The 11,322-nt window shown below is 45.5% G+C and overlaps 1 protein-coding gene across 1 annotated transcript; it reads left to right on the top strand.

The window, feature by feature from the left end:
* Nucleotides 1–4,467: 4,467 nt before the first annotated feature.
* LOC108831424 (uncharacterized) lies at nt 4,468–7,934 on the top strand. Its single transcript, XM_056998320.1, has 4 exons — nt 4,468–4,563; nt 4,781–4,843; nt 5,082–5,130; nt 6,531–7,934. The coding sequence occupies exons 3-4, from the start codon at nt 5,119–5,121 to the stop codon at nt 7,737–7,739; spliced, it is 1,221 nt and encodes a 406-aa protein (XP_056854300.1). The 5' UTR covers nt 4,468–4,563; nt 4,781–4,843; nt 5,082–5,118; the 3' UTR covers nt 7,740–7,934.
* The last annotated feature ends 3,388 nt before the right edge of the window (nt 7,935–11,322 follow it).

Below are 11,322 nucleotides of genomic sequence, written 5' to 3'. Positions count from 1 at the left end.
TGGTACCCACTCTTAAGATCAATCTTGGAAAGAGGGTGGCTCACTTAGCTCATCTAGCATGTCATCAAGCCGGGGAATGGGGTGTCTGTACTTGATGGTGATGTTGTTGATTGCACGGCAGTCTACACACATCCTCCAAGTCCCATCCTTCTTTGGTACTAGTAAGACGGAACCGCACAAGGACTTAGGCTCTCCCTCACGTACCCCTTGTCCAATAGGTCCTGAACTTGTCTTTCCAACTCCTTGGCCTCCTCGGGTTTACTCTATAAGCTGTTTGTTTGGCAAGCAGCTCCTGGTATGAAATCTATCTGATGTTCAATGCCCTTAGTGGGGGTAAGCCGTGTGGAATCTCTTCTGGAAAAGTCTTTGAACTTGTCAAAGCTTAGTAATCTCTGGTGGATACTCCACTTCACCTGAACCTGCACTCAAAAGCTCCTTAAAGATCATTAGTAGCATTGTGTATTGGTAGCAGTTGCCTTTCTTATATAGCTAGGCTGGATTAGGAAATTGACTTAACAGATTTCCCTACTCCTTAACCATTTGCAAATGCAATTCATGGACTTGAGCAGAGTGAGAGGAGCTAGACTTAATCTTACGCTTGTTATGCATGAATGTATACATGTTTGATCTACCATCATGTCTTGTCTCTCTATCCCATTTCCAAGGTCGACCCAACAATACATGCCCAGCTTGCATAGGCACTACATCACAAACTACCTCATCTTGATACTTACCAATGCTGAAAGGGATAGTAACTTGCCTCTTTGATTGGCAGCTCAACCTTATCATTCTAACCATCTTAGCCTATATGGATGCGGATGCTGGACCTTGACTAAGCCAAGCTTATCATCCATGTAGCACTCGCGCGTTAGTACAAGACCCACCATCAATGATGAGGTTACATACCTTGCCTTTAATAGTGCATCTGCCATGGAAGATGTTTTCTCTTTGGATAGTCTCAGCGGGTTCACTAGAACACTAAGCACACGCCTTATCATTAAGCTTACTCCCACGTCTGGGTATTGCAATTCTCCATAGTCTGCTTGTAATTCAGGTGCGTCCTCATCATGTGATTCATACCCATCATCAGTGAGCATCATCACTCTCGGTTGGGCATTCTCTAGCCATATGTCCTCGGCCCTTACATTTGAAACAAGTGATGTCTCTGGCACGTTGAGGAGTAAGGTCTTGGTTGGATCCGTCCTGGTGTCTTTGCTGGTATCCACAGATTTGAGACTTGGAACTAGTATCTCCCTCAATCCCTTTCCCCTTGTCTACTGGTTTGTTGTAGTTGCTGTTGTTGTTGGAGCTCCAGTTGATTGAGACCTGCCTCTGGTGCTGTCTTCTTGATATGTTGCTCAGCTTGTACTGCTAGGTGGAATAGGTCTTTGAGATCCCATAAGCTTGTCTTCAACCTTGCTGCTCACTCTATCTTGCAACCCATCTATGAATTGAGCCATGATGGGGTTCTTCATCTCATTAAGATCAAGGGCGGTTTCTTTAGCTTCTCAACTCCTCATAGTATTCCTCAACTGACTTGCTCCTTGCTTAAGTGTTCTGAACTTCTTGGTGCAAGTCTCTGTGATATGTGTTGTGGCACAAACCTCAGCCTCATAGCATCTTTCATGTCTAACCAGGAGTCTAGTCGCCTCAAGTGGCCCTCTCCTACGGTCAGTGCACAATCTATTCCCACCAGGATAAGGCATATCCGTGAGCTGAGCTTACTGCCAAAGCAACTCTCTTGGGCCAGCATGGTTGTAGTAAGGCAAAGATGTGATCCATCCTCTTTTCCCAATCAAGGTAAGCCTCAGGGTCAACCTTTCCCGCATACTGTGGTGGTGTCATCTTTTAGGAGATCCGGTCCTTGGTTTTGGTGTTGTTGGCGATGTCCCTCTCTGTTGAGGTGCATAGTCATCCCCTCATAGCCTTGGTTGCGGAGGGTCTCCGTGGAGCTCTTTGTGGAGGTAAGTAATCCTCTTCCTCTTCTGCCTCTTCTCCATAGTCATCTTGCTGAACTCTGCCTCGGATAAGGACCATGTTGTTGTCCAGTGTCTTCTTCATTCTGCTGGTTCCGAGTACTATCTCTGATCATCATTGAAGTGTACTCCAGTACGCCTGTTGTTTGGAGCTTGGTACTGCTGGTTTCGATTTGGAAACCTCTCAGCAGTTTGGGTAGCTTGAGCCGTTGGTCTCTGCTCAACTCTGGTTAGCCTATCTCCAAGGTCCTGGCGGCATCTCCTTCATCTCTCTCTCATTGCATTGAAGGCTTGCATCATAGTAGCCAACTCGGATGCTTCTCCCATGGTTCCTGTAATTAAAAGACTCAAACCTTAGCTCTGATCAATGAAAAGAAATAAGTAAAGATGGGATTTGGATGCAAAAAGGAAAAACAAATCAAAGAAAGGAAGCAAAAAGGAAAATCGATCACACTAATATGACAATGTCTACTAAAAAGGAAATTTGAGAATATGCAACTTGGAGAACACGGATGCAAACTTTTTTTTTTTTTTTTAAGTTGGCTGATCAACTATCAATGGACTCAACCTAATGATGAAAGGATGAAAAACAAGATATGAATATGCAAAGCAAACTATATGAGATGACAAATGATTTCTCTTTTTTTTTTGAATGGATGAAAGTAAAATCGAATGATCTAAAGAAACTAGTAGAGAGGATAGTTACAACCTGATGCTGAAGGAACTTCAGCTCTGATACCAGAAATGATACAAGCTGTGGGAACCGAAATTCGCACTGTCGATTTTAGTTAAGTTAAAACGTAGGAAAACTAAGTTGACCTAGTTTCCCCGAGGATCCCGGCTATCTGCTGGCCACCGCACGACAAAGTTAAAACAAGTCTAATTCGAGAATAAATGCGTAAAATGAATAGAGCAAAAAGAAAGAATCTTATTTCCGAATCTGCGGAGAACGTTTGGACAACAGGTCGAGATCTCGGCCACGAGAGCTGTCGATCGTCGCTAGTCTTAGAACCTAGATCTAACCTAGTTGAGTCGCAGCTCGCTAAAAAAAGGAAATAAGCGCCTAAGTTCTAAATTGCTCTGGAGTAGTTTCTTTCTTCTGATTTTGGATCCCCCTTCCTCTGCTCCTAGCATTGCTTATATACTCCCATATGACGGTCTATCCTTGTGGGCTGAGTCTGCCGTGGGCTGGACTTTTTCCATTTTCGTCGGCTTTCGTGTTTATCGGGAAAGTTGACATTATCTTTTCGGAAAGTTGACATTTATCTTTTCGGAAGTTTATCATTTATCTTGTCATGCGAAGATAATTGTAAACCGTCGCACCTATCCCTTTAGAAAATCGTAAACTGGTCGTCCGATCGGAGTTGGTCCCTTTCGGGCCGTATTCCGGGCTTCCGCTGTTTTTCTACGATTTCTCTGAAAGGATGCTCCTACTTGGATGTCGAGTCTTTCGGAAGATCTTCGATCCATTGCTGAGGTAAATGGTGTTGTACGATAACCATCACCGTTTTATACAAGTCTTCCTATCCGTGACGTCTTAGGGGTTTCAGAAATCCCGGAGCAGAAAAAGGAGTTTTATTTATAAGGACTCGGAAAGTCGTGAAATACGGATTTCTGGCGACCCGGAGGCTTGGAACTTATGCACGAAGACTAGCCGTCCGACGACCCGAGCGAGCACGGGGCTAGCCGCCCGGCGACCACGGCCAGCACGGGCGCTAGCCGCCGGCGGCCACGGCCAGCACGGGGCTAGCCGCCCGGCGGCCACGGCCAGCACGGGCGCTAGCCGCCGGCGGCCACGGCCAGCACGGGGCTAACCGCCCGGCGGCCACGGCCAGCACGGGGCTAACCGCCCGGCGGCCACGGCCAGCACGGGCGCTAGCCGCCGGCGGCCACGGCCAGCACGGGGCTAGCCGCCCGGCGGCCACGGCCAGCACGGGCGCTAGCCGCCGGCGGCCACGGCCAGCACGGGGCTAGCCGCCCGGCGGCCACGGCCAGCACGGGCGCTAGCCGCCGGCGGCCACGGCCAGCACGGGGCTAGCCGCCCGGCGGCCACGGCCAACACGGGCGCTAGCCGCCGGCGGCCACGGCCAGCACGGGGCTAGCCGCCCGGCGGCCACGGCCACGTCTGGTGTTGGCTGCTCGGTTCCTTCGGCGCGTTTGCGTTTTTAGTTTTCCGTAGGTTTTTTCCTTGTGTAGAAAATGTTTCTAGCAGTTGATTTCGAGACGATGAATCTCGAACTTAATTTTTTCTTAAGGTTCTCGATTAAGGCCCTGTTCGTTTGCAGGTCGCTAGCGTCAGCGACCAGTTCCAGCGTCTAAACGTTGTTCGTTTGGTGGTCGCTGGTTCTGCGACCGATCGCTGCGACCAGACGCTAGCGTTCGGCGTTTAAAAATTTCGGTCGCCGCAAATTTCAGCGTTGCGATAGAGACCAGCGATCAAAATAAAATAGTGTAAAAAGACAAAAATATCCTCTGTTTATTTTTCAAAATCACGACAGATTGCCCTCAACCCTAAAAACTTTTTCTTCGTTATCTTCTTCTCCTCAGATCTCTCCTTCTCTCACTACTGCAAACGGCGATTGGAAAGGTCACCTCTCTCTCTCTCTCTCTCTCTCTCTCTCTCTCTCTCTCTCTCTCTCTCTCTCTCTCTCTCTCTCTCTCTCTCTCTCTCCTCCCTCTCTCCCTCTCTCTCTCTCGCTCTCCCTCTCTCTCTCTCTTCTCTCTCTCTCTCTCTCTCTCTCTCTCTCTCGCAAAGGTCAGTTCTTCTTTTGTCTAACTTGTGTTCTGGTTTTTGTTTTTGTCAGTAGAAACACAAGGTTTCGATTCTGGGTTTCTTCAACTCCTTCCAGAAAACGAGAAGAGATTACGTAAGCTCGTCTGCTTCATACCATCCTTGTGTATCTTATTTGAGTCTGTGACGTTTGTTTTATAGAGGTCTTGTGTATCTTATCTCAATAACTTAGCTTGTGAAGTCTGTGTGCTAGTTTGACTAATGTTTTTTTATTGTGAGGTAACCATGGGAATGTGTGTTCTGAATCAACGGTATCATTGGGTCAAATTTTAATTCGTCACCCTTGTTCACTTAGGTTTGTATTTTTTTTTCAGGTTTGGACATAAATCACAACTAGACAAGACAAGAAGAATGGCTGATGACGTAAGTGTTTTAGGCAGTTCTAGTTTCTTAGATGTTTTGTGATTGTTTTTTCTGCTAGTTTAGCTTGTTCGTCTATTGATGATGAGACTTGTTATTTAGAAATGGACCGATGAAGAAGTTAGGTATTTCTTTGCTCTTTATGCTGATGAGAAAAAGAAAGGGAACAGACCAAGGAGTGGCATAAATCAAGCTGGAAGAGAGTTCATCATAAATAAGTTTGAAGAGAATTTTGCTAAGAGATGGATATGGGACAGGTTTAAGAACAAGGTTGATATTAGTAGAAAAGCATATATCAAGTTCAAGAAGCTTACCCACAACAGAACCGGACTTGTATATGATGCTTTGGGAAGGTTGGCGATGTCGGAAGGTTGGTGGGATCAACGCATTGCGGTAAGTAACTTTTATTTTTTTTCTTAAGTAATTATGATCTGTCTTTGTCGGATTATAATATCTGCTCTTGTTTTTGTTCTTGTGTGTTTCTGAATCAGAACATAAGTAGTAAAGAACTAACCTTTGAACAGATCTTTCTCATGCTTGTTGGGTTTTTGTGATTATAGTTTTGGATCGTGTCCGGTTTCATGAAAGGAATTTTCTGCATTATTTGATTGATCAAATATACTAAGCTTTTTTTTCTCTTGAACAGGAATGGCAAGGTGCAAGAAAGTATAAGATCAAAGTGCCTCCAAACATGGATTTATTTGAAGCAGAGTTTGGTGCTGTTACTGTAACTGGAGCAGAGGGATGGTGTGCTCAGCAAGGAGAAGCTAGCTTAGATTCTAGAGTAGATGCAGAGAAGAATGATGAGTCTGATTCAGTTGACACTGATATGCCAGCACCAAGAGAAGGAACCAGTAGGGCTGGATCTTCAAAAAGAAAGCGTAAGGAATGTGATCAAGAGCCTTATGTTGTACGGAATGCAATTCTGGCTGAAAAAATAAGATAGCTAAGGAGATGGTAGAGATAATGGCAGAGGATCGTGTGTTGTTGCAGCAGGATTGCAAATTCCGTATAGACTCAGTGTTGGAGATACTTAATAAGCTGCCTGGAGTGATAATGTGGTCACCATTTCACATTGGTGCACTTAACCATCTCAAAGCCGTTGAAGGAAACAGAATGGCTTTTATGTCTTTCTCTAGTGATGATGATAAAATTAGCTATCTTGAGAATATGATTGGAGTTAAGATGTATGAAGGATTGTAGTGTGTTTTAGTATCACTCTTTTTAGTAAGACTGTTTTAATATGACTCGGATTGTAGTGCTTCTTTTAAGCTAATGACTTTTGTTTCATTTCTTTTGTTATGACTCAGATTGTAGTGCATGATTTCAGTTGTTTCAATCAGTTCTTTTTTAAATTGTAATCAGTTTCTTTAATCAGTTATATATGATTTAATGTTTTGCAGATGGTTAGGTGGTACTTGGATGATGATGATGATGATGATTATGAGGAAGAGCAGGAAGTTGATATGCTTAAGCCAGAAAGATTGCTTCATAGAACAGATCGAGGTGCTGGATGGCATCATGTTCAGCAGCTTATGCACGGGTCAGATCAACAGTGCTATGATATCCTTCGCATGCATCAGAGGACATTCCAAGCTTTGTGTAAGATGTTAGCAACAAGATATGGATTAAAAGAGACGAACAATGTCTATATTGAAGAAGCGGTTGCAATGTTCCTTGAAGTGGTGGGTCAAGATAAGACAGTACGGGTTATTGCACAAATATATCAACGTTCGTTGGATACAGTCAAAAGAAAACTTGGTGAGGTTTTGAGTGCTCTCTTGAAGTTTGCTGCAGATGCACTAAAACCAGAAGATGGTGAGTTCACAAGAGTATGTCCTGTTTTGGGAAATGATGATCGCTACTGGCCATTTTTTAAAGATTGTATTGGAGCATTGGATGGAACTCATATCTCAGTTCGCCCTCCTAAAGGAAATGCAGAAGCATACAGGGGTAGAAAACATGTGCCAACCATGAATGTCCTTGCTATATGTAACTTTGATATGAAGTTCGTATATGCTTATGTGGGGGTACCGGGTAGAGCCCATGACACAAAGGTATTGACTTATTGTGCGAGGAATGAGCCATTTTTCCCACATCCGCCAAATGGAAAGTATTATGTGGTTGATGCTGGATATCCCACAAGAACAGGGTATCTTGGTCCGTATCGTAAGGTTCGGTATCATCTTGATCAGTTCAACAGAGGAGGACCACCAACGAACACTCGAGAGGTGTTCAACCGGAGACACTCAAGCTTACGATCAGTGATTGAGCGTACATTTGGAGTGTGGAAAGCAAAATGGAGAATTCTTGACCGTGGGCATCCTAAATATGGTTTGGTCAAATGGATGAAGCTAGTAACAGCAACAATGGCTCTACACAACTTCATACGTGATTCACATCGAGAAGATAATGATTTTGTGCATTGGCAGACAAGAGAAGAATATCATACTCATGGTGATAATGAAATGGAAGATGAAGAAGAAGAAGAAGAAGATGGTGATGGTTATGATGGACATATTCCATATAATCCGACTGGTGACAGAGCCATGGAAGATTTACGTGATCATATTACTAGTGAGTTGAGTAGAGGATATCGATTACCTTATTAGTTTATTTGATTTGAGTTTGTACTGATGTGTTTTATTGATCTTAAAACATTTGACTTTTGTTTTTAAACATTTATTTATGTTTAATTTGTTGATATAGTTTTTTTACAAGATATGAATAAGCTGAAAATAAAAATCTTAAAATTATATTTTTGTAAAAACAATCGCATTTAATAAGTTAAATGTAAATATGTGGTCGCTAGCGATGTCAAAACGAACAATGCAGCGACAACCGCTGCGATCAACCTCGCGACTTACAAACGAACAACTGAGCGACAACCGCTGCGATCAGTCGTGCGACCTGCAAACGAACAACATACAGCGACTCAAGTCGCTGACGCTGGTCGCTGATTCTGGTCGCTGACGCTAGCGACCTCGAAACGAACAGGGCCTAACAATTAGTCTCTCGAGGTTGCTTTAACATTTTTCATGTTTTTCCGAGATTTTCGGACATCGATTTCGTCTTGACCGATTTTGACCCCAACAGTTAGCCCCCCAGCTAGTTAGGAGCCGTAGGGTTCGTAGGTCCTAGCTTGCGGTATGGTTCATGAGGAAAGTATGGAGATGAGATCGTGCCGAAGGTCGGGGTAAATAGTAAAACCTTTGCCTATAAAGACTTGTGAATTCTTTACCATTCTTACTTCACCCAAGATTCTCAAGTTAATCTCTCTCTTGCAAATTCTCTCTCTGCTTTCAAGAAAAGAATGACTTTAAGATCAAAAACCTCGAGGAGGCAGTCTCACTCGTCCTCGGATAGTTTTCACGCTGAGGAAGAGAATCCGAAGCCCGAGGTTTCAGAGATCAACAGGAGCGCGTACTGCGACGCCGTCTTTGGCACTGATGCTCCCCTTCCCGTGATCCCGATTCCCCGGCGACCTCTGAGGGCGCGTGGAGAAATTGACTCACCGAGCGAAGTATCCCCCGAGTATCTCGAAACTCTTCGAGAGTTTTATGGGGTTCCGGAGGGAGTCGTGTTTCGCATTCCCCGCGGGAATGAGAGTTCGGAGCATCCTCCGGAAGGTTACTTTACTTGTTACGAGGCGTTCTTGACGCAATGCCGACTGTGGTTCCCAATCCCTGGGGTCATTGTTCAGGCTCTTGACCGTTTTGGAATCGCAATCAGCCAGCTGAACGTGTCAGCTTTAGAGAGCTGGCTCGGCGTTGTGATTCTGAGTTACGAGTTAGGGATAGACCTTAGCCCTGCCGACTTCGAAGGGTTATGGAACTCCAAGGCGACGAGCATCAATGGAGTTTACTCCATGAAGGCGAGGACCAACTTTTCGGTAATCAATGGAGTCACCTCGCACGCCAAGGATTATGTTGATCGTTTCTTTTTTGTGAGGATAGACGGAGAGTCTGTTGAGGAAGGCTTTCTCCACCTATTCCCGACGGACTGGTTGTACCAGCGAGGTAAGATTATCGCAATCCCTCTTTTAGAATTCGAAAGGCGAGTACTGAACGTGCGTTTTTTTTTTAGAGAATAGGTGTCTCGCGCATGTTCCTTCCGATCTTTCGGTCAGGAGGGATCTTTTTAGGTCGAGGCCTTGTTCCTGGAATTCCTTTACTCTCGACCGGATTCGAGGGGCGGTCGCGCTTCACCGATCACGAGGTGGTACACGTCCCTGCGTCAACGATAGGTCCTACGTTTTTCCCCTTTAAGACAGAGGCGGAGACCTCGCAAAGATAAAGGGATCGCTTTTGGGACCTCGTCGAGAGATGGCGCGACGCCGAGATATGATCCTGGCTTTACCTCAGAGAATCGGGATGTTCCTCCCCCGGGTGACTTCTTTGACGAACTCCCTCCGGCGTTTTCCCGTAACGAGTCTTTGGACAATGAGGAGAGGGACAAGGTGACTGCGGAGGGTGCTCGCTTGGTCAACGAGGTTTGTTTTTGAAGCTTGAGTAACTCCACTTTTCTTTTTATTTGACCTCGGCTTCTTTGCAGGCCGTGAGAGTGTGGAATGCATCGATCGATGGGAGTTTCCGCACTGCCCGGCTGGCCCGTTTCAAAGCGGAGGAAACGGAAAAGGAATTTGCTAAGTATCGGTTGGAGGTGGAGGAGCAAAATCGCCGGCAAGCCAAGGTCCAGGCTCGAGCCCTCGCTCGTGCGGAAAGGAGCGGACGGAGAAGAGCTGCCGCCGAGATGAACCGAAGGGCCGAAATTTTTTCTACTGAGTTCGAAGCGTACAAAGAGGCTCAGGACTTTGTAGGTGATTTTCGCGAGTGCCGTGGTTCGGTCGGTACCCTCAGCAAGATGCAGCGTGAGGGCTTCTCTCTTTCCGGCGAACTTGCCACGATGGATGGCTCGATGAGGATATGTGCCAGCGCCGAATCCTTTGTTCCTCCGATTGAAGGGAGAATTCGAGAACTGTGGAATCCTATCCAAGTCTCGGAGGATACGGCGGATGTAGGCGAGGGTTCAAACGCAGGTGACGGGGGTGAGGAGGTCGACCAGCCTGATTCTTCGTTCGGAATATCTTTAACCGACTGCTATGCATTTGATTATAATTTATGATAGGCCAAGTGTGGCCGTTTGTATGTATGTGTCGCGACCCCTAGGAGGTCGCGTGACTTTATGTTTTTCGGGATCGACCGTTGGTGGCTTTCGAATCCCTGTTATAAGTGCCTTTTATGAATTATGCGTTTTGATTTATACTTTCGTCAAGTGTAGAGGGTTTGAATACGCATAGTCACTTCGCATTCAATCTCTTTTTTTGTCGCTAGGTCCGTAGGTCACTTTGTAGCGAACGTTAGGTTTGTAAGCGATAAGAGGCAAATTTTGGGATCTCGTATTCTGAATACTTATGCCTATGAGATGTCTTAGATACCAGCAAGGCCGGGTTTAGGGCAAGACCTAGGTCTACTTTCGCACTGAAGCTATGCGATGACAAATCGGCTTTCGTTTTGCTTGTTTGCGATTTTGACCTGACTCGTACCGTTCTAGAATCTGCGAAGTGCTTATCGGCTTATATGATTCGTTTGGGTACGAGTCGAGCTACTTCCTTTACGAAGAGCTAACCAAAATTTGGATTTTTTGTATAGCGCGCTATGATATCCTTGTCGGATGCAAAAGGACTTCATTCGAAGCCGGACTACGAATTTGATTGAGTGAAACGTTTCTATTTTCCCGTCGGAGCCAATCGACGGAAGCGAGTTTTAGAGTCGCGGATGGACTGTTTGGTGATATTTTTAGAGTCGCGGATGGACTGTTTGGAGGAGAAAGGAAAATCAAGATTTTCTGGGAACTAACGACGTCTCGCGTTCCCAAAAGATATGTTTTTCGTTTTCCGTAACGTTCGTGCGTTTGAGTAAGCATTTGAAATAAAAAATTTTTATTCATAATGTCGATTACATGAAAAGCGTTTTTGCGGGAGTACAAGGATATCTGTCCCTATCTTTCCCCCCCCCCCTTTTGGTGAGGGGGATAGCTGAACTCGTCGGGTCGTGACGAGCGGCCTACGTACCTCTTGCGAGGATCAAGCCATCTCGTAGTTCTGTTTCTGTCACGGTTGTTATTACTCCACGGTTTCTGGCGTCTTGACTGTTTCAGCTAAGTTAGTGGTCACGTCGGGAGTTGGGTCGTCCG

The sequence above is a fragment of the Raphanus sativus genome, unplaced genomic scaffold (genome assembly GCF_000801105.2).
Source record: "Raphanus sativus cultivar WK10039 unplaced genomic scaffold, ASM80110v3 Scaffold1108, whole genome shotgun sequence".
NCBI classification, from domain to species: Eukaryota; Viridiplantae; Streptophyta; class Magnoliopsida; order Brassicales; family Brassicaceae; genus Raphanus; species Raphanus sativus.
The sequence above is the reverse complement of the archived record's forward strand: the minus strand, read 5'-3'. Positions and strand labels throughout refer to the sequence as shown.